Below are 23,780 nucleotides of genomic sequence, written 5' to 3' on the forward strand. Positions count from 1 at the left end.
TTATAGATACCCAGTGAAGTACTGGTGACAGGTCCCGCTGAGAACATGAAAGAATATGGGCACATCCAATGGCTTTTCTGTCAGGCACTGGTGCCAAGATTTCAGAAGTAGGTCGCCACACACGCAGATGCATCAAAGGGAAGACTGCAGGCATGCTAAATGCAAAATCTGGCAATCACACTGTTTTCCTTGATCTAGCCCACAAACACTGTCATCTCACACTAAAACCTGTCTCTGCCAGACATAGCTTTCTCAAAAAACTAGCAGGACCCCAGCCTTTCTGCCAAGCAGGATATGTGCATCTTGTAAATCCTTGGGATGCTCGGCTTACACATGCCTATCCACAGCTTCCTCGGCCAAACTCAGTAGTAGAGATAAGTGTTGGAATTGTGACCACATATGAAGTAACTCCAACATTAAAATAATGAAAGTGACTTCTCACTGGGGTCATTCCAGGAGTGGCTCTAGAGGTGTGAAATATATAACTGCAAGTGGGATCTTGAAAGCAGAATTCCACCAGCCTGAAAGGAAACCAGCTGGGGAAAGCTCCTATTATGCCAAAGGCAATTCTGAAAGCAGTTAAATTATGACAGTGCCTACCTTCACAGATCCTGAAGAGCTATCAGGCAATCTACCTAGAGCCCAGAAGAACAGAGCAGTCTAGGTAGCATTCTTTCTGTTGGAAACATCAGTATATCCATATGCTCAAGTTCATGAGCAGCTGCTAGGATTTACAGGAATAGGAGCAACAAGTGTTTTTTAAAACACGGGTCCTAACAGCTCCAATATACTTTCATTCGGGCTGCTTGCAGACTGACAACTGCAGGCCATGCTATAGTCCTCAATACAGCTCAAGGATACTAATGGGTATGCTTAACCCTTCTTCATTCACCTCTTAGTCTCTGAAGCAGATCCAGCATTCAAGATCATAAGCAGGCTCTGAGGCTCTGGATGCAGATGAATTGATGCAGGTGATAAGAAGAAGCAGTGTCACAGCTGCAGAAGCAGTTCAGGAAGAAACAAAGAGAAACAGAGAGGAAGACTCTATTAATGGAACTTACGTGAAGAAGTTTTTGTCCCTTCTGTTGATACTGGTATCTTGCTGGTGCTCTCTGGAAAACATAAGAGGCAAGAAGTTATAATGTGGAGCCAGGTGTTCCTCTAACAGCAATCAGCTCCAAAAATGGAGGAGGAAAAGAGGAAAAAGAAGCTCAAAGAAGCAAACTTAAATTGTTTCAGTTGCAGAGGCTGCAACCAGACATCAACTTGCAAAAGTTTCCTTTTGAGAAAAAAAAAGAAACAAGAAAAACAGTGGTGTCTGCTGGTGGGACTGAAGAAAAAAACTGTTACTTCTCAAAGAAGCCAGTCGATCAGTCTTTCATTCTTCTCTGGAAATAACTGATCAGTGGCAACAGGAGAAATCACACAGATGGTTCTGCTTCTGGAAGGCATCAGAGTGAGTATTCACTCCTTACGCTTCTAGAGAGTTAAATTTTGCAGAGATGTGTTCCTGCTCATATCACTTCAATTGCTGCTAAGTACATCCAATAATGTCACTTGCCACTTCAGTGAAATCTTCAAAGTCACACATGCAAATCCTGCCTCCCATGGGATGACTGCTGTGTAGGAAATCAGTTGCTTTGCTGAAGAGAGGAGAAAAGTTGGTCTTCCGTCCTGGTCCTATGGAGATGTGCTATTGCCAGTGAAACAATGCCATAGACTTCTTGCTCTAGAATGCTCTTTTTCTAATGACATCATCTACCTGCCTGTGCGCTGCTGACACCCCAAGGCACAAACACATGGACTTCCCTGGGTATGAACAAATTACTCCTCAGTTCTATGCATCTCAGTTTTCTTCAGTTTTTGTGCAGCTCAGTACTGCTGCACACACTTGAGTTCCATGTTTGGAGATAGGACACAAATGCCAGGGAAGTGGTCTTGCCTTGAATCCTTAAGGCACACCAAGAATCTTCTGGTAGGTCAAACAAAAAAAAATAGTTTAGAAAAAGCTGCAAAAGAGACATAGGAAAAAGCAGTTTAAGAAAGGTTCTTACTGTGTTCTTTGGTTCTGGATTGTTGCCCCCTGCTCGTGTTCTTCAGTCTGTACAGTCTTGAACAGAGACAGAACCTGGCCCAACTGTCTTCCCCTCAGGATCCTTATCATTAAGCTTGTGTTGAGCCAGCATGTTAGTTTCTATCTTGTTAGTACTTTTTCCCTTCTGGTCCAGTTTCCTTTGGCAAATATCTTGTTTGTCTGGGCAACAGAACCTAGTTTCATCTCATTAATGAGAGAGAACGTGTTATGCAGCATTTCCCTAATAGCCAGTGGTGCGTGGCATGGAAATGAGTATCATCAGTAACATTTTTAAGGTCAAAACCTTTGCACTAGGTTTTGGAACAAAGTGGCCCATAGCCAGACAGCTTTCAGGACCATTTGTCAGCTGCAGAGGCAGTTTGCGTTTGAGCACCAAGAGTGTCTGAGCAATTAACCTTTCTTAGTCATAACAGAGATAGAACAGGTCTGACAGCTGAGCAGCTCAGCATCTGGCATGACTGGAGCAACCTTTTCTTTCCCAGTTAAAGAAACCATGCTCCATTTAGTACTTGTGCTGAGCTTTTTGGAGTCCTTCTTATTGCTGCCTCCCTAGACTTGGCTGTGTCATTAAAACACAGGTGCTAAGTACTCCTTCTGGTGAAAGACACAGACAGAGCCCCCCACATCAGAAATGTGTCAAGAGAGATGTTTGGAAAACATGGTTGTCACATGTTAGCAAGCCTTGTTAGCAATTTTCATACTAGCAGCATTAACAGTGGATGCTAACATCTGAAAAACTGTGTGTAGTGCTTATTCACCAACACAGTGATAAAAAGGAGACTACAGCTTGTTTCCCCACGAGGAGCAGCAACCTCAGGTGCTCCATCCCAGTCCCCTGGAGTTTCTAGGAAGTGATCAGATTTCACAAGGTGCCATTTCCTGAAACTGAATATGTTTGTGCTGGAGCTTACTTAGGGAAAAATGTTGGGAGGATGAGCAAGAAATCTTTTATGGGGGATGCTTTAGGGGACAGATCGCTGCAGTCTCTCAGTCCCATGTCCTCAACTCTGACCAGCTCCAACTCCTTCTGTCACTTATGATGAGATGGAGAACAGCCCTCTGAACACAAAAGGAAGTTGCTGCACTCTTGCTGAGCTTGGCATCTTGATCTGTCCTGTTGGGCAGGGAGAACTGCCTGGGTTGCTGTGGGGACAGCTCAAAGCCAAGGCAACAAGCACTGCTCAGGGAGGCAAGAGGTCTTCCTGCTCAGGAGAGACTTTTGTTTTTCCAGTGATAACCGAATATCTAACAGCCATACAGATGCTTTTATGAAGAGCCCCCTGAATGCCCTTTCAGCCTGTTTTTCCTCTGCTAGTTTGCCTGAGGCCTGGCACAAAAAGCCTGCTTCAGTAAACTGAGGGTTTGATCTCATGGGTTCTGGTTCCAGCTTCCAGGATGGCCCTGAGGACCCTGACAGGGACAACAACTTCAGCTCTGAGGGGGATTCAAATGAGAGCTGCAAAAATGTCATCCTGAGGTTTATTTTCTGCTAGTGACTTAAGGCCTTTGCACTGATTTTGTCAGTCAGACACAGAGCTGCCATATATCTAGAGAAAAGGGAAGTATCTGGGACATCTGATGCTTGTTCTTCAGCAGGCAGGGAAATGGCAACACTCGCCTTTGGGGCCAAAACCATTGAGGCTGATCTGCGGCATGCTCATTTGCACCTGCTGAGAATATGACCAATTATGTCAGCCTACCATGTTAAAACAAACAACAACAACAAAAAACTACAAAAAACACACACAAAAAACCTGTAACTATGTTAATGAAAAACACTCCCATTTTCATCAAATCTCAGATAAATGCATATGTAGGAAGGGACTTTTCTTGCATTTGAGATGTTTCACAGTTGGCCACATGCTCAATGGGTACTAGATGCAAGAAATTGCTTTTAATTACTTGTTTCTCTGTCATCTTTTTGAAAATCAGCTACTGTCTACCTTTAGAAGAGAAGGACTATGCTCACAACCTAAACTTTAATGGATGATGAATATCAGATCTCTTCTGGCTACTGCACAGTTCTGAGCCGTTAGCAGTGCTGCAAGCAATAAGGATGCAAAACCAGGATTTTATCAGGCCATAGCCTCTGTAGTTTATGAATTTACCAAGGATTACCTCTGCCCGCAGCTGAGTTATGTGTAACTATCATCTGAACACTTCCTTTTCCTTTCAATTCAGGCAAGGTTTTTCCAGCCACCCCACTAATGATTCTAATGATATCAGCTCACTTTGCACAGACATTCAGAATGAGCACACACACAATACCCTGCCACAATCCAGCAGCTGCCAACACTGAAGACTGCTGACTTCTGAAACATCTCTGCAGGAATCCACCCCTCTGCATGCTGAGCCATGCTGAGCACAACAAATCTCCTTAGTGCGACAAAAGATTTAGGTCAATGGGTTTTAAAGTGTAAGGCTGACACTGGATTCAGCCTTCACACTCTACACTTGAAAAAATGAGGTCACTTACCTAGTTATCTAGATAAGATTTCTTGTGACAAAGTTTTCAAACAGGTAGTTAAAAGCTTTAGTAGTGGTAGAAATAATTCTCTCAGTGTCCTTCATTGAGCTAAGGTCTTATATTCATGAGAAAGGCCACAAAGAAGTTCACTGCAAAAATCCTTTGCCCGACTAAAGAGACAAATTAGGTTGCAAAAAGTAGCTATTATCACACAGCCAAACCTGTGTACGATTTATACAACTCCAGGAGTACTTCATGGCTCTCAACTGACATCAATTACAATCATTCTTAGGGGAGCATACATGAATAAGAGTGAATGAAATTAAGAATGCAGTTCATATCCTGTGGGCAACTTATACTCATTAGAAATTTAAAAGAGAACAGAAAACCTCCCACTACTTGTTCATATGAATGCTAAACAGATTTTTCCTACCTATTTTTACATTTGCTGCATTTGTTATCCATACATTTGGCTCTAGAAATGAAACTTAATGTGTCTTTAGAAGGAGAAATGTTACAGGAAAGTCTGTGTAGGAAAACATAGTGCACATCCTGCATGTGTGTTTGTAGGTGTGTTCATGTATAGTGAAAACTTGCATAAGAAAAAAAAAGAAAAAACAGGGCAACTGTTATTAACAGCAATGATAATAATAACAGTAGCAGTAAAAAAGACTTGAGCTATTGCGTTGACTATATTACTATTTAAGAAAGTAAGTGTTATCATTCCTGGGTGTTAGATCAAGGAAAAATGAAGTGCATTTCTCACTGAAGGGGAAAGAAAAAGAGGAAATTTTACAATGGTTTATTGAGAAATACCCATTTTTCTATGCTTTGGTACAGGGAATAGAAATCGGTCATTTTCAGATGCATGGCCTTAGTGCAAAAGGTGTGTCTTTTACCTATTCTTTTTTTGGGAAAAAAAAAAGTCACGTATCGTGCCTTATTTTTCATGTAACTTTTCTTTATATTCATTGCTGTATGCTGTTACAGATAAGGCACAATGCTAGATAGATCTCTGATCTATCTCTAGAGTTCCCTTTTGTAGGAAAACAGCAAAGAAAATGTCAACCAAAATAGATAAACTTTCAAAAAAATGTAGGGAATTTGCCCCAGAATTTTTATATTGATAAGTAATAATATATTAGTGGAAAGAAAAATAACCCAATTTCCAGAAATATCATCTCCTTATTTACCCTCGATCTTAAAGTACACAGCATAAAGGAAAAGGAGGATCTAATCGTTCATGGACAGCAGGGCAACTGAACAAGCATAACCAGGTGAGCATGCAGGTGACAACAGTGTGTGCAAAGTGCCTAATTAAAGGTAAGGTTCACAAAGAAGGCCAACAACCCTTCTCTCTAGCCAGAAGAGGTTCACCCTTCTCAGGGGTAATTATATATATATCTCAGATTATAGTTTTCTACAGCTGGCTCCTGGGTTGTCTGAGACCCTAAAGTCTTCTCTAAAAGCCCATTGGCAGGAAAAAAATAAGAGCTAATTTATTTATGTAATTATTTATTTATTTATTTTTCTACTTCAATTCCTTTCTTTCCCTCTCCCTCCATAAACAGAGCAGGACCACACATATACAGGACCTGAATAATGGCTGTCCTTCAGGGCTCATTACTGAGTTTGGATCCCACATCAGTCATTAAGCCAGCAAGGGGGAAGAGGTCAGGGAATGTAGTGGAAGAAGGGGTGAGAAGGTCACCAGTGCAGGGGGTCTGTCCCTGTTTGGAAAGCAGATGTTGCCCTCTGAGGCCTTAGGGATCCATTGCTCTTAAGTCACCAGACGTTGCCCATGCTGTTCCTGAAGTCCAGGTGGAAAATACCATGCTTAGGAGAAAAATTAGGAACTATTTTACTGGTAATTTATAAGAAGCAGTAAGCAGAGGGGGCTCAAGTGTATGTGTGGCAACCAAATATGCATGATTGATTTAATCATCCAGTGAAGGCTGCCATGCCTGTTTCTAGGTTATCAAATGTCACTGAGATGTTTCAGTTCAGATATCACCAAGTTTCCAGTTCAGATCTTCACAGAAAAGAGCCAGCTGCCATGTTTAGTTTGGATCCAATTTTTCCCTGTTTGCAATGCATGATGGTGTTTTAAACAACTTATGTTTCACAACAAGATTAGACAAATTCTAACATATCAGTTACAAATTCACATTGAAAAGTTTGCCTGCAAATGTTCTTGTACAAATCCAGGCTACTGATTCTCTACAGTAGAAGTGTTTTGCTGTCATTCAGGACAGCCCAAAGGGAAGTTCAAAAATTCATGTCACAGAGTAGGAATGCAGTCCTCTCTATGTGTTCCCCACACTGGTCACCATTCCATCTCTGAGGAAGTAGTGGAGAATGCCCACACATTTTTTGCTTTATTTGTATCATTGCCCAGGCCGAGTTTTGGAAATTCCAATTCCTTGGAAACAGTATGGGAGCTTTCCATGTAAGCAGCTAGTGAGCAATCAAAAACTGTGTTCATAGAAACCAAGAGCATTTACTAAGCTGCACAGAAACACCTACACATTTTTGCTCCTAATAACATTCCAGTAAATAACACTTGATCTTTTATATGAGTCTCCAGACATCTGATCATGACTATAATACCAGACAGCTCATGTGAAATCGTAGCACTTGGGATTCTTCAGTTAATGAATTAGAATAGCAAATACACAATGTGCATACAGTCAAGCAATCACCATGTGACCACAAAACAGCAAATATCCAAAGACAAATCCCACCGGCAAAGGTTTACATTTGTTTTCCTATTCATTGAAATGCTTATATCCCGCTTCAGGGCACAATGTGGAACAGAAAAAGCACCACTGCTTAATTTCCATTGCAACATCATCTTCAAACTCATCTCATGTACACACAGAACATATTCTTCATTTGCCTATGACAGCATGTTCGTTTGATACTTCACCAATAGCTACATACAGAATTATCAGGACTACATGAGACAGAGTCACAGTTAAGAAAGAAGATTTCAGCTGAATCACAGGCTTCAATGCATGTGCAAGGAGAAACAGCACTGTTAAAACATTTATGTACAAGAAAACACTTCTTAAATTCTGTAAGGAGCATTTGGAAGTTACTATCAGTGAAATGAAGTGAAGGAGTTCTGCAAAAACGATTAACAAGTCTACAATAATTTAAAATTGTTCAGGTAACTAAGAATCTCTGCTCCTCTTGAAAAAAAGTTTAAAATGATGCATGTGAAGGTGCCTTAAGATACTCTCTTGCCTTTGAATTGTGTGCCTTTGTCTCTACTACAGTAGAAATTGAGAAAAAAATATAAAGCTATCAACATCTGTGAAAGGAAAACTTGTGGCAACCAGAACCATGTGAATGGAACAGAAGGGGAGCTCTGGCTTAGAAGTTAGATTAAGATTTGTTTATGGTAAATGAAAGCTCCCTTACAGGACTCTCATGCCTCTGCTATTCATATATACCACAAGAATTAAAATATTTCTTTTCCTTCATTATCTTCTCATCTCATCTATTTAGAATGTGACTTAGACTTCATGTTGGGAAGTCTATCACAGAAAGAGCCACAGGAGATCCACAGGAGACATCCCATTTGACTGAGTAAGGAAAGCCAAGCATCTCAATGACAGAGCAGCCAAGTCAGGCCTGCTTCATTTTCTCAGCACAACTAACAGTTCTCAGCATTTCTGCTTCCATTTCACTTGCACATCTTCCTCCTCCTTCAGACTCTTTTGCCCCGGTAACAGAAAAGTGAATGTCCTTCTGAATACAGTCGTAAAATAAAGAGCCAAGCCTTACCATTGGTGTCTGTGATGATAACACTGGCTTTAGTACTGTCGTTCCCCAGTTTGCTGCTCACTCTGCATGCGTATTCCCCAGCGTCAGCCAATGTGGCTCTATAAATATGAAGCTCAGAGTATTTCCTGTGAAATGACAAAAAGTATGTAAGTTTCCTCTATTGGACTAACAGCCACTGCATCAAGTAATGCACTTTTACCCTCAACAGATTCTTGTTTTCCGCTCTTATACTCTGACAGATTAACACTAACATTAACAGATTAACTAAGGACGGTAAAAAAAAATCTCTTTCCTAGAAGATGCTGGAAAACAGGCGTATTAATGAACTCAATTAAAGATGCTTATTTATGCTTTTCTGCTTGAGAGGAGGCTTTGTTCTTAAAGGAAATCTCTGTAAAATAGCCTTACTTCCTCAACTAAATTGTTAGCTATTCTGATGCCATGGAGATGGGTGTAATTTTAAGATAGATTACCCTTTTCTACAGGTTCACATTGGCAGTAGCAGAGTTCCGTGTAAGTACTGTAGCTTTCAACATTTGACTAAATAATCATGAGATTAGGACACACCACTCTCTTCAACAACCTCTGAAACTCCAATACTAAATCATCCTACGGCACTAACAAAAAATTATGGGCAAGAGCACAATTTGCATGAAGCTACATTTTGTTCCTGGCTCAGAGATGTAATTTAATCAGTCTCCAAGGTTTTGAGATTAGATTTCAAAATGCAGAACTCCTGCCTGCTCATTAATTTGGTAAGAACATGTTCTGGTGTCATTCAAGGGGTCCCCAACTCATGTGATGTCAATAATCCCATTACCTAGACTGCAGAGAATGACTAGCTTGGGGAAAATATACAAATTACCACCCTTCCTTGTTTCTGTTTAAAATAAGTGCTTTGTGGAAGTTTTTGCCTGTAGTAAACCCCCTTCATTTATCCACAGAATAGTTGCTAAGTAGAGAGTATGAACACAGGCTTACCTATGTTAGCCTATCCTAACACTGAGGATTACCCCCAGGAGGCAGAATTTCCTCAGTCTAAAATCTCCTCGTCACATCAACGGGTGCTGAGCTAAGCAGTGTCTGGGGAGCTGCTTTGCTTCACCACAGCAACACTTTCTGGCTCTTCATTTAGACTTTACAACTGGTTTACAACTCCTTTACAACCCCTCCTGGGAACCACTGAGCAGGGCTAGGTTCACACCAAAGATTAGTCTATGTAGCAGCAGTGCTCCTGGAGCAAACAAAATACTCAGCTCAGCTTCCAGTGTGCCCTGTGAGCCACTTCTCCCATCATTACAGTCAACCATGCTGCTTTCAGGCAGCTCAGCCTTTCCTGCCTGTATCCTAACACTGACAAGTCATCACTGTGGCCCTCATGGGATGCGAGCACTGTGCCAGCAGGAATCCCTAGCTCTACTTGAAACCTACATCACAAGCATTTCCTGTTATGCCATGAAAAAAAGGCTGCTTTCCTGGGGCTACTAGCCTTCCAAGAAAAGACAGTAGCCAACTTAGGATTATCAATTTGCTAAAGTTTGCTTCAAAGGTAAACAGCTGAATTGTTGACAATTTGGAGACCTTTCTCAGGTTCCCAATATTGAATTAATTTACTGGGCTGTATACCTCACTGAATTTCAGATAGCATGTAAGAGAAGACTCCAGCTGGTTGCAACAAGAAGTAAGTGAGTACAAGTGGAAAAGACACTGTTAGAAGCTACCATCTCTTTGGATGCAATTTTGAATCTAACAGCTACACTTGGTACCACAGTAAAAACAGCCTGCTATTTAACTTCCTGCCACCTATTCACACACCTCCCCTTGCAACAGATTGTTAAAGACCTCTCCTGGAAGTAGTCTATACCATATAACAGCTTGCATGGACATGATATTTCCCATATCCCACAGGTTATCTTTCAGCTACTTTTGCAGACATTTGTCTATAAGGAGAGCAGGCTGTAGCTTCAGGGTATATCAAAAGAAAACATAAGCAGACTCTGCTCTTTAGGGAGCTCACTTTGATAAGCAAGCACAGCTGCAGTGATATCACTTTTATTTGGGCACTCATTGCGTGTCTGCTGCAGTCTCTTTTCTTCTCTATGACATTAAGTAATATTGATGCAAGCATCCTTCATGGCACTCTTGGCTTTTAGAAGCAGTAACTCAGTTTACCCTACACATTTTTTTTTTTAAATTCTCTTTGTTTTACATGACACCTATGGAGAAAGTTAAGGGAGTGAGGCTTCCTTTTATAATTTTAGGATGATATTAAAATAGGTAAAACAACCATATTGCTTACAAATCTACATTTTACAAGCCAAATTTTGTCTAGTTCATAGAAAAGAAATCTTCAAGAACAAGAAACCAAATGAATATTTGTAGCTTTAAGGGTATTATCAAGACATATCATGACAGAATTCAAAACAGTCAGAGTAGAAGATGACTCATGAATGGCTGTAAATGAAACAGCCCTTTATAGCAATATGGTGCTCCAACAGTACTTGCTTAAAGTCATTGATAAGGGATTTAATACCTAAATGCTTGCTCTGTTTACAGTCTATACCATTCTACACCAAAAATGCCTCCCCTCCACAGTCTGCTCTGTGACATCTTTATTCCATCAGTACTACGGAATTACTGATCTCATATTCATATATATGAAAGAGAAAAAATTCATTGCAGAATACAGTCTCAGCCCACCTTATCTGACTGCTTGAATTCATTTTGCTTCCAGGCTCCATCTGTCATTCAGAATTGCCTGTCTGCGAACAAATATCCAAGCTAAGCTTGGATGAAACCCAAGATACAGGGCACTTGTACACCAAGTTTTCTCACGCACTGCTCTACCCAAAGGCATCAGCTCCTGCCCCAAAATCCTGTAATTCATGTGATGAAGAGACGCTGACTCTGTACAGGATACTGCCTAACACAAAAATGTGAGGTCTTCATGTGGGTTTGAAATGCAGAGAAAGAAAATGAAACATTACCAGCATAAGCAGCCAAACAGGAATGCTTAAACTGCAAGTGAAGAGTGAATCTGAGCACCTTGCCTGGTGCTCAGATTTTACTGTTTCTACACTGACATACAGAAATAGCTTAAACTTGTACAGATCCGTCAGTGGTACATGGCATAATGAATCACAAACAGTCTGAAGAGCAGCAAAATCTCACTGGCTGTATGCTGTTACTCCACGACAAATTTAAAGTAAAAAGTAAATACTTTTCATCAAATTTTAAATTCTTAGTTTCTCTTGACTTTCCAATGGGACAAGAAGGGACAGACACACATAGTGTGATTCACCTGCTGCACTGTAATATCATCTTATGTTTTATCCTGCATCTTCTGAATGAAACACCCTAGAATCATCCTTGCAAACACAGGGGAGTGATCCCTGGGGCTCATTTTATGTGAAGGGCTAGTCTTCAGAAAGATAAGCCTTGAGGAAACCTGCACTGTCACAGAGTATTCTAAACTCCTAAAAAAGCAGGAACATGCAGTCAGCATCTGCTCCACTTCTGCAGATTCTGTGAAGCAGTAGCACTCAGCCTGGACAAATGTACCCAAAAATACCAAGCTGCAGTACCATATTTTTCATGCCTGCTCCAGATATGAAGCTAAGGACTCCATTTTCTGTTTATGTGCTAGAAACTTCATAATTATGCTAGAAACTTTTACAGTTCATTAAAAAATCTCAGGCTAAATATCCAGTGCTCAAACACATTTATTTTCTCCCCACAATGAACAAGTTTTATTTAACCATACCGCAATGATGGCACGAAGCTGATTTTTTTTGTAAACCATGAAAATATTAAAAAAATCAACCTTCTGTCTCCCAGACACTACGTAAAAATCAGCATAATTTTCATAAATATATGGAAAAGATTATTCTCAAATGTTTGGATTGAAGGAGTCAAGACTGCTTTACCCTGCATGCTAACAATGGTGCTGCAGAAGCACCCCCTACTTTTTACATAGACGTTTGACCTCTAAAGTGGACATTAATCCCGGGTTGCTCCACTACTACCCCAGCCTTCATAGATGATTTTTCCACACTTCACAGTAGTAAAGAGATCACATTAAAATACCTGTAGTAACAGTGTGTACATGCATAGTAGCACAGCACAGGTACATGACAAACGTTTATCAATGCTCTATCAAGAAAAATAAACATATAGAAAAACTGGAAGAAACTCCACTTTGATCAATTACATTTCTTCCTTACATCTGCAACAGGATTTTTTTTTTCCAGTGTTTATTTGTTTACTGTAATACGTACATCCTCTTCTTCCCTTTTCCTCTTAATTTAGAGCATATACCTGTCCCACTTTTTGACTCAAGAACTATCTCCTCTATGGCTGTTCACAACCACTCTACACTGGAAGCACACATAAACAGCAAAAAAAAAAACCACCACAAACAACCCAAACCAACCAACCAAACAAAAACAAAAACAAACAAACAAACAAACAAAGACAAAGTACTGATATGTCCCCAAGCTAAAATCTAAAAGCAGAAATATAAGGAAAATCCTTCAGATATAAGCAAAATTTTCAAGGGTGGCCCTTGTCTTCTCCCTTTTCATATTCCACATCTAGCGATTTTCACATCTGTGAGCAGAAAAGCTTCTGTGTTCCATGCTGAAATTTCTGTTTTCAAACACAAAATGGAGGCAGAATTTCTAAGGATGAGTGATATCCTTGGCTGGGGTAGCACATGTGTGAAAGCCAAGTCTGCACTCTGCCCACTTACAATGAAGGACAAGGAAATCAGATCTCCACTTTCAAGAAGGAGGCATGTATGGGAAATTGGTAATCACAGCCTGAACCTCTGATTAATCAGCTGAGGCAAGTGTTGGATCAACTGTGGGAGCACAGGTGAGAGTAATTTAGCTGTGCTACTGGAAAGGGTGGAGCTTGACTCCACCTTCTCTGGACCTCATTTAAGGGCTGACCACCACTAAGGTAGCATCTCTTTCTTGGAGATTGCTCCCCAGTGGAGACTGCCTCAGCATTTCCCAGTGAAGGCATCCATATTGGTGAGTTTTTCCTTATAATTAACCTTTTGAATATCTGTTACCATCTTTGTGTTACTCCATCTTATAAGGTAACATTTTTATTTTTTCCTGTGCGTTTTGTATCTTCTAGGAAATTTTAAGTGTGTTCCTATATGTAAGCCTGAATGATAGCTTTCAGAGTTTCACATGTATGCTCTAGTAAGTTGCTGTTAGCAAGCGTCCCTTTTGCCAGCTCTTTTCTCTTCCCCTCCCTCCCGTTTTCTCTCTCTTCCATAAAAATCTGAGAGATACTGGGATCATTCTAGAAAACTTTTGGGCTTTAAAAACTGTTTTGTCCTGTCTCCACCATCTCCCAGTACCTGGTAGAAGCCAAGATAGATAGTTACTGATCCAATGGTGCCTACCCAACTGACAATGCCCCAGAGTCCCAGATAACAGTGAGTTTCATTTATAGATATTATCCTAAATGTAACATTAGGAAGAATACTTTGCACCTCACAGACAACACTCTCCTGAGGACTAGGCCCTGACCTGAACATCTTCTGTACAGACCGGAATGACAACACAACTCTGACAGAGACATATGGTCCTGCAAATGGGTTCAGACAGTTTGCCAGGCTACCTGCCACCTGGAACAGCTCCATTAGACAAATACCAGAAAGAGACAACACCAGTTCCTTCTTGTTCTCTGTGCTATCATAGCACATGGGCTGCAGTGATGCTGCTCTGGGCCCCTCCATATTTCACCAATCCTTGTCTGGGGCAGAAGAAACCACAGGGGAAGTCAGGGCATCTGGTTTTCAACCTGAACAAGTCTGGAATGTCAAATACCTCTTTAATTTTGGCTGCTGTTTTGCCCAGCAAGATGAGATTTGGTTAAGTATGGGGGCATTTAACATCCAGGAGGAAAAGATCTACTGTAGAGCCTATCCCAAATCCTCATTATATGAAAAAAAGGCAAAGCCCACTCCAACGAGCTGCACTCCTGTATACTGAGAGCAGAAGTGAGATTTGTTGGGCTGGATTCAGACAGATTTTCACAACTCCTTTTGATGAAGTCAGAACTTCTAAACATAACCAACAGAGTAGTGACCACACAGCAAAAGTTTTTTTCCTCCATCAATGCAGAAAAACTCATTGTGTAGCTTCTTCTGCCTTCCCTGCAGAGAAAAGTCATCAGCCAATCCTTTGGCACTGGTCAACAATTATGTACTGGGGACACTTGCCACCAGGCAAGAAGATAAGATTTGCAAGCTGCACTACTCTCATGGCAACTACTAGATCTGAGCCTTTTCTGCATATTGTTGGAATTCCTCTAATAGAGGACTGCTGCATGCTTGCACACAACACTTGGTGCCACTGTAGAAAGTATTCAGCTCTTCTTTTACTATACTGCTTGCAAACCAAATCTCAAAAACATTTTCAAATCTACTTCAAATCTACTACACTGCTTTGATGACTTTAAATGTTCTTGGACTTTAGACAACAAACATAAGGTACCTCTGTTCTCATCGGTAGTTTAAAAATGGCCTGCCTCCAAGCCTTGCTGGTTAAGAAGATAGCCTTTGGCTATCAGAGCAGCAACATGTATTGGAAAGGGAAAAATTATTTATGAAATATTTATACCATACTACCACTTTATACAGTCAAAAAACATGATGTCAGCGTCTGCTTCCTTAAAGTTCCTTCTGTAGCTCATAGACTTTACATTTGTGATACCGCAGTTAATACTTCCAGTGCTTGCTTTCTTTTGGACAGCCTTTTCCCTATCCCTCCCAGCCCCAATTGCGAGATATGTCTCTGTACTTACTTTTGTTTTTTGGGGATCTTGACATTTTCGGGTCTGTTTTTCTTGGTTATTTCCTTCCCGTTCTTCAACCATTTGAATCTGAGTGCAGGGTACTCTGAAGTGGTTTCACACCTTAGCACTAGCTTCTGACCCACAGCAACCTCTTGGTTTTTCATTTCCTTCAATTTGGGAGGCACTGCTAAAGAAACAAAAGAAGGAGATGGTGATTAGGCTGTCCCCAAAAGGGAAAACAGTGTTAAGTTAACCACAGTAGATATAGGCAAGCCACAGACAGAAAGCCCCCAATCAGTTAAGAAATGCTTTTGCACCAAAATATGATAGATAAGGTTAATTATCTATCATATAAGAGAGAGAAGTAAAAGGAGAAGGATGCACCTAATGACACTCTAATTTAGTATTCTTACAGAAGTCCTATATGACAGTCCTGCAGGCCATATGCATTCTGACAGAGAGCTTAAGTGTTGCTTCTGCATACGGTATGAAGCATTAACAACAATTGTGTGCACCTATGTAGACACAAGACGGCACAGTGTGCCTTGCAGACTTGGTAGGTAATACAGAGAGAGGAGGGCCTCTTGATGTGTTATTAATTTTGACTGCTATGAGTCAGTGGCTGTTCAGAGGCTCCAGGTGCAACATAAGTGACAGAGAGCTAAAAGCGTAAATACAAGCTCAACAGCATCCCTAAGAGGGTAAGGATACTGCTCCAGCCAAACATTATAACCCACATTATACACCTAGCTCAAACCTCAGCTTGGCTATATCCTTTCCCTGAGGCAAGAGTCGATGGGCTTGGAAGCCCATCAAGAGAATCAATATCAATTAAGGATATTTTGGACCCAGAAGGGGACACTGCATTGAAAATGCTCAGCCAGCAGCTCCCAAAGATGGGCTCCAGCTGATGCATCTTAGTTCTAAACTACACTGCTGCAATAGTGTTTCTCATGTAGGTACATCTCAAGCCATTTAGGACTTTTTAAATTAGAGACCTCTAATACTATGCAACCAGTACTGGTCTTTGAGCACAAGCTTCATGTGAAGGTGTAGTGCCTCTGGAAATCACTGCTCTTCATTTGGCCTCACATGTTAGCTGCAAAGCAGCCTTCACCAAGCTCCTGTAAGCCACTTATTTCTCTTGAGGCTTGAGACAACACCTTTACCATGCAATTGAACAGAGCCCTTATGGGAAGATACAGCTGGTCAGCTAATGGGTGATAGCACGTAAGTCTACTTCAGCTCAGCTGTGTGCAGTTGTTAGCTTGTACCTTCAGGGAGTTGGTATTACAATGCAGCACCTCTATCAGAGTGCACTGTTCTTTGTTTTTTTTAAACAGCTGCAATATTGCCTGAGAAAATGAATGGCCATGTGATTTTCCACAACATGCAGATAAGGAGCACTCAGCATGATGCTAACATGTCTCCTGTATGGTCCTGTATAAGGAAATGTTTAATACCTAGGAACACGCTTGATTATATTTTGATGCTTATGGTTCTATGTAATCATGGAGACTAGCAGATGAAAATTGCCTTTAATTATTATTCCAATAAGTCAAAAATCAAGCAGCACCATCATAGCCTTAATTCTGAGACATGTGTATCAAATGATGCAGTGTGCATGCTCTCTGTGCATTTGTCTGCAACATACAGCAGTGTTGCTTGCCCTGCATGTGAAGGAAACTTTCTGATCTCTGCACAGGACTGCCTAGGGAAGCCAGGGGAAGTCTGATTTCCTTGGACACTGGACTCAGAGCAGCCTGAACAGTAGTGGCTGGTGAAATGGGGCCTAGAGCAACAGAGCCACTGAGGTGTAGCTGGCAAGCCACTGGAATAGAAGATACAAGAGGCAGGCACATGGCCCAGGACAGTGACAGAGCGTCTCAGGCACTGTGGTGGGCCAAGTGAGTGATAGATCTTTTATGTTAATTTCCATTCCCTCATGTTTGGAAAATATTGGCAGTTCAAAACATTCCCAAAATTCTACCTAAACAATTTTTGCTTCCTGAAGAAACAGTACCCACATGCCATTTGGATTGCAGTGTGCTTAAATATTTATACTTTTGTGAGTGAGTGTACCTATACGCGTACGTGTTCATCCACAAACATTTACACATGCACATATGTAAATATTCAGATATTTACCAAAAAGAGAGGTACTTTGAAAAACATCAACTTTCAAATTTTCCAACAAAAATAACTAGCATTAATTAACAATTTTTGCATTGACAGCTTCATTCACTTAATTTAAGCTTATATTTCTTTGTTGTTACAGGAGAAAATGAAGTATGAAATAAGGAGTAATATTCCTTATCTGAATATATTTCACTTCTTATACCTCTACTCCAGATCTTATAGAAATAAAGAGAATAACTGCATTTGCAAGGCTCAAAATGTTTAGTGCTAAAGGCTTTGGCTGGTTATTGATTTTCCTGTCAACCTAGCAAGGTAAAACTGGGAATAAAAGAGAGATGCCATTTTGTTCCTGATTTTTATTTTAATTCAATATTATCTGCACAAAATGACTTGCAGATTTTTTTTTTCTCCTTAGGAAGTGCCAATGGAAAAAAAAAAAAAAGTGTTAAATTAATATGCTCAACTCTTGCCATAATTCAGGAGTTACCAGGAAACATAAAAGGGGATTTAATCAATGGCAGTGACCCTCACTAATTCACAGTAACTCGCTGTCCAAGCATGCAGGCTCTCCAGGGAAAGCACTAAAAGCTGTTCACAGACATGACAGAAAAGTCTGGTGTTTTTTTTCTCTCCCCCCTTCTTTTCACTTACACTATGTTTGTTTCCTTTCAGCTGCAGTTTTACAAAAGCTAATCAGACCTGCCAGGCATACAAGACAGCTCGTGCTGATAAAACAACAACACTGTGTGTTTGGATTGAGATCAGCCATGGTTTGCACTGTTGCAAGAAGTAGCTGATTTTTGTCACAGCCTGTGCCAGCTTCTCTGGCTCTGGTAAGACAGGACTTAGTCTGAGGGACCAAAACGACTGCAATGGAGGCAAGAATATTTATGGTGACAACCAGGCACTGCTCCTCAACAGACAGCTCCCTCCCTCATCTGCCTCCCCCTTCCCCCTCTGTCCTTGAGCCTGCCTCCTGCCAGCTGGGCTTCTCTCCACCCCATCTCGCCACCTGTCATTGGACACAGCTCCATCCACCACCAGGCCTTGTGTTCTCGATGAGGCTAGAAGGAGACAGGCAGAAGGGGCAAGAAAAGTGCCTTTTGAGTCTCCTGCATGTGCATGGAAGATAAGATGCCATCTGGGGCAGGCTAGCTTGGTTGAAATACATTCTACATATCAAAAAGAGGATTGTGGTATTTACTGCAGAATGAGTTTTGGACAGTGCCACTGAAAGTCACTATGAAACTGCGGCTGCAGAGCTCTCCCACATGCCATCAATCATGAAATGACAAGGGCCAGAGAGTAAAGAAAATAAACAGATCTGAAGAGGGACACTGGAAACTAATGCCCTAAAACTGGCACTGCTTGAATGAAAGGTGTGGCAGGATCCACTGTATGTACTGCTTGTGCAGGAAATGTGCTGGAACCCAGGGAAGACCTCATGCCTAAGAGTCAATCAGATGTACAGAAAAGCTCCTACACACAATCCCACACTTTTCACAGTCCCTGCAACTTCACATGCACTTCACAGATTGGGAAGGGTTTCTAGGAAAGCACTGGGGCGGTAGCAGCCAGAGAGGGATTCTCACTGTGACAAGCCCTACCAAACTGGCACTCCCACTGGCAAGGTCCTGTGCTGCTGCGAGGGCATGACAGGCTAAAGCATGCCAGCTCTAGGTCCCTGCTTGTTCTGATGGCTTGAATGCCTATCATTTTTAGCTTTTTTTTCTTTTCCTTACTCAGAAATGTTTGTCTACTGGCCTGCATTATATCATGGCAGATAAGGAACACGCATTTCCATATTCGCCCTGAAAAAGACACGCTGGCTTCTTTCTGGACTTGGGTGAATTTGGCAAAGCACAGCAATCTCCTCACCCTCAGTGTTTGATTGTGTAGTTAATCTGCGTGGAAGCTCACCACATTGAACAAATTAAACAGGAAACCTGCAAAATATTATCACACAACTACATGCTTTCAGCTGAAATTCCATGAGGTCCTTTTATATATATATATTTTTTTCCTTAGGAAGGCACAAAGCCTTTCACAAGCCTGAAGACCAGAATGTATTAGGCATGCTTGCCAGTACGCATATGTGCACAATTTGCCATGCAAAATTTTGACCAGCAGTTTGGCGAGTGGTAATAGAAGCCACAAGAATAACACCCATTCCCTTGGCCTCAGATTTGCTTTTTTATTCTAGCACAATGCTCACGGCAGGTCAGTAATGCAAGACAAATTATATTATTTCCAAAAAGCCTTCTCTCCTTGCATATGAGATTGTAATCAAGCTCAGGTTTATCATAAGCAGGCCAGATTTTCTAAAGCCTCTAGTAAAACTCATGTAAACTACACATTAAAATGAATACTGCTCCTGCCTGGACGGGTAAAAGAAAATAAAATATTTTGTTGTTTTCTTTTGTTTTTAATCTCCCTGCTGTTCTTTCCGGCCACATTTGGATTCTGAACACTTTTCAAAATCTGGCTATTTCATTCCAGCATACTGAGTCCCTGTGCAGATTATATGTACGATAAAACACTGTGGGGAATGGTAGATAATCCCCCACCAGGGTGGCTATTCAGTTGCTAGAGTAACTGGATATGAGCTAAGAAAAGGGAAAATCAAACAAACCATTTAGCTGCTTAAACAGAAATTTTTCAGTTCTGAACTCTATTTCAAAAATATGTCCAGATACATTTCAGCTTCTGCATTTTGGCATGATTTGAATACTTACGTCTGTGTAGGAGAGCTGAAGGATAAATGCAAAATTAACATTTTTCTTGAGCACTACATATAATACATAAATGCACAGAAACTCGTTATTCCTGGTGATGTTAAAATGCTTTTTTTGTTTGGTTGGTTGGTTTTTCTTTGAGAAATGTTAGCTATGATAGAGGCAGAACACCATATGAAGGGCTAGTAACAAGTTAAGAAACATATCAAAATATAGGCACAAAGCACTACAGCTATGTTCTTGGAACACTAGACCAGGAAATGAACTGGTAAATGACACGGTAAATCAGAGTAACTATGCTCAAAAGATAATCGCAAGGCCAACCACAACTCCAACTACTCTGACTGGGAATTGCTCATCTTCAGCTGTGGATCATTTGACTCTAAAGTATTAGAAGAGGAGGCTCAGGGGAGACCTTATCACTCTCTACAACTGCCTGAACAGAGGTTGTATTGAGGTGGAAGTCAGCATCTTCTCCCTGGTAACAGTGACAGGTTGTAACAGATGGGGTTCAGGTTCAGGTTGGATTTTTGGAAACATTTCTTCTCAGAAACAGTGGTGATGCAGTAACACAGGCTGCCCAGGGAGGTGGTGGAGTCACTGCTTCTGGACATGCTGAAGAACTGTGTGGATGTAGCACTGAGGGACGTGGTTAGTGAGCATGGTGGTCATGGGTTGGATGTAGAGATCCTAGAGGCCTTCTTCAACCTTAGTGATTCTGTGATTCTATAAAGCCTGACAGGTTTAAGTATGACAATTCTGAAGTCCCATTATGCCCTTCCAAAGGAATAGTGGACCCAACAAATTCAAAGTTGTACCCCTAAAGTACTGGATTATTCTGGATGAGATACTTTCAAGTACATTTCATACCAGAATTAATTTGTATTTATCCCAAGCACTGAAGCTATTCTCTGAGCTTTTGTTAACCTTTTTGTTGTTGTTGTTCCTGACAGAAGCACAGCAAACCATTCCAAGGAGAATGTAATGGCCATCTGATAACATGACACTAACAGGATACTCAAAATGGGCATGTATAAAAAGCACTGCGCAAATGGAGAGGGTCTCCCTACTTCTCTCCACTGTACAAGTAAAAATCATGTTCACTGCAGCCAGAAAAAGGATGGTAGTGAAAAATGGGCTTGCCGAGAGAAGGATCATGCCCTTGAGGGAAAGGCTGAGAGTGTACATTTATTCAGCGTAACAGGATAATGCCAGACTATCCAGCCTCATGCAGTCACTCAAGGTATCAGTTTCTGAGCTTAGACCTCCTCAGAGACAGCGTACTGCATTCAAAGACAGCAAAATATAAGTTACACAAGAGAAGCTGGGTGTGAGCAAGCATCTAACCTAAAGATTACAATTTAAGCATCAACGCTTAATTTCTTTACTGATGATCATGTCTGTAGGAACACACAGCCTGATCACATTAAATACTCACTCCTCTGCTTCACAGTGCTGCAGCTGACTCCAACTGGCTGCATCCCTAATAAACTTTGATGATCTTGTTAGGCGCTGTCAATACAAAATTCTGATCACACAGGCTGAAAATGTGGGGACAGCGTACAATAAATATATTTGATATCCAATAAGCAATTTAGGGACAACTGCTCATAAAGTCAATATAAAAATCTGCAGGTCCATATTTTACATACCTAAGTGCATGAAGGTAGATTCCAGAATCTTTATTTGAGTACTAAAAAGAAAGCAATTCAATGCACAGAAATGCTATGCAGGCATAAATCCCATGGACTTCAAGTGGATTTGCAAGGGCTTTTTTATTTTTATTTTTTAAATGAGGTTGCTTTTGGTTTAGGAACTGAATTTCAGGACTTCATTTTAAGAAAGTTTGTCTCAAGTTGCATGCCTGGAAGACCAGTGAGGGGAGGAAGGGTGACCTGCTGCAATGTACGTAATTCTCCTGACATTCAACTGACTGTCCATCGATACGCAAAGGCCCCTTCCTATCAGGCAGCTTTCCAGCCACTCCTCCCCAAGCCTGTAGGGTTGCCTGAGGTTGTTGTGAGCAAAATGCAGGATCTGACACTTGGCCCTATTGAAACTCATACAGTTAACCCTGGCCCATTGATACAGTCTGTCCAGGTCCCTCTGTAGTGCCCTTCTTCCCTCTGGCAGATCAACACTCCCTCCCAGCTTGGTGTGGTCTGCAGACTTACTGAGGGTGCACTCAATCCCCTCATCAAGTTCATTAATAAAGAAGTTAAATAGAACTATGTTAAATAGAATTACAGACCTTTTCGATCCAGACCATTCTATGATTCTCTGAAAACACAGTCTTGTGTGCTGAATTCTGTAAGCTTTTCCTATCTTATGCACTATCTTGTGTTCAGTAGCTCTTGATTCTATCTCCCTTAGTCTTGGGCTGCCTCCCAATCCTCTCAGAATTTCTCCAGCCTTGTTTTCCTTACACACTGTTCCAACAAACCTAAAGTGTTCACAAACCTAAGATCTGATTGCTTCTTTGGCATGAACAAAATCAAAACTAAAAAGCAGAAATTAATTTGAAGGAAACAAGAATAATTGGAGAACTGTAAAGACCTTTGACACTTTCAGGCTTTCCTCTTCTCCTTCAAATCCTTAGTGGTCAAACCTCCTAGCAATAATCCATTTGTGTGATTTATGTGGGTGTTCAGCACAGACAGGACAGAGGCCTACAGGAGCATGTGGAGCCTGTCTCTACTCACACTTAGTCAGAATTGCCTCAGTAAAGTTTCAGTAGTTGTTTTCATCAGGTGCTTGTCACACATGGAACAGAATGTGTGCCAGACCATTCTAGATGGAGGAGGAACTCACCTGGCCCTTTCAGATCACTGGGGTGGCCATCTATTGGGAACATCTGTTAGCAGATTTTTTAGCAGGAAGAACAGTTTACAGTCCTAAAGTACAACCTCACAGCCCTTTGAGTTATTTTAGTAACTGAGAATCTGGATATACTTGAACATTTTACATCAACTGCCAGCTCAAAAAAACCCAACAACCTGAATGTTGAGCACAGCTCAATGATGTGCGCACACAGTAGGTAAAGACCTCACTATATACTCTGCGATGTAATTTATTTCCAACAGATACTGAACCCCACAGTTCTGCTCCGTAGCCCTGGCAAAATAGGGAATGAAATTACAATGAAATGTAAACATTTATTCCATGCCTGTTTAAAAATGGGTAGGTGAGAGAAATGAAAAGTGAAAATAAAATAAAATTGTAAGAATAAATATTGCTGAGTACCTTGAATCAGAAACAGATCTTAAGGAGACCTATTAGAAGCATCTCTCCTGGTTAAATTATTATTACAAGATTAGACATCGTTTTAAAGGTCAACTTCTAAAAAATCCATAGCCACATGATCAGCAAAGCATGAAGAAGCACACCATGGTCCAGCTGTCACAGGAGGAGGGGCAGAATGATTTTATACCACGCTGGAATGGTTTCTGGACTGTAGGCGAAAGTTCAGAAATTATGTAGGAGAAATTACAGGGCCTTTAAAACATACATTCCAGATCAACCATAATGCAGTTATACCGCTTACCAGGGAACCTGTGTGAATGCTAGGTAGCAGGTTACAAAGGACAGGGATCATCACGCAATCACAGCAAATCGTGAAATAGATCTCAAAGGGGCCACCAAGTCCAGCCTTGAGCTCTCAGCCTGTAACTATCAGCCCCATCCTGGCTGGTGTTTATCTAATCTTTTGTCATAATCCCTCAATGGCCTTAAATTC

At 41.1% G+C, this 23,780-nt stretch overlaps 1 protein-coding gene across 6 annotated transcripts in view; it reads right to left on the minus strand.

Moving 5' to 3' along the window:
• The window catches only part of NRG1 (neuregulin 1), a 170,371-nt gene that overhangs the window by 124,495 nt on the left and 22,096 nt on the right, over positions 1-23,780 (minus strand). For 4 of the 6 annotated variants that reach the window (XM_085528919.1, XM_085528918.1, XM_085528914.1 and 1 more), the window contains exons 2-4: positions 15,180-15,357; positions 8,355-8,479; positions 1,062-1,112 (exon numbers count right to left, since the gene is read on the minus strand). In XM_085528919.1, coding sequence (XP_085385045.1) covers positions 1,062-1,112; positions 8,355-8,479; positions 15,180-15,357 — 354 coding nt within the window. The remainder of the gene's footprint in view (positions 1-1,061; positions 1,113-8,354; positions 8,480-15,179; positions 15,358-23,780) is intronic. The other 2 variants (XM_085528921.1, XM_085528920.1) reach the window with 1 other exon arrangement.

Source organism: Coturnix japonica, chromosome Z (genome assembly GCF_054131305.1).
Source record: "Coturnix japonica strain WE chromosome Z, WE-NBRP24, whole genome shotgun sequence".
NCBI classification, from domain to species: domain Eukaryota; kingdom Metazoa; phylum Chordata; class Aves; order Galliformes; family Phasianidae; genus Coturnix; species Coturnix japonica.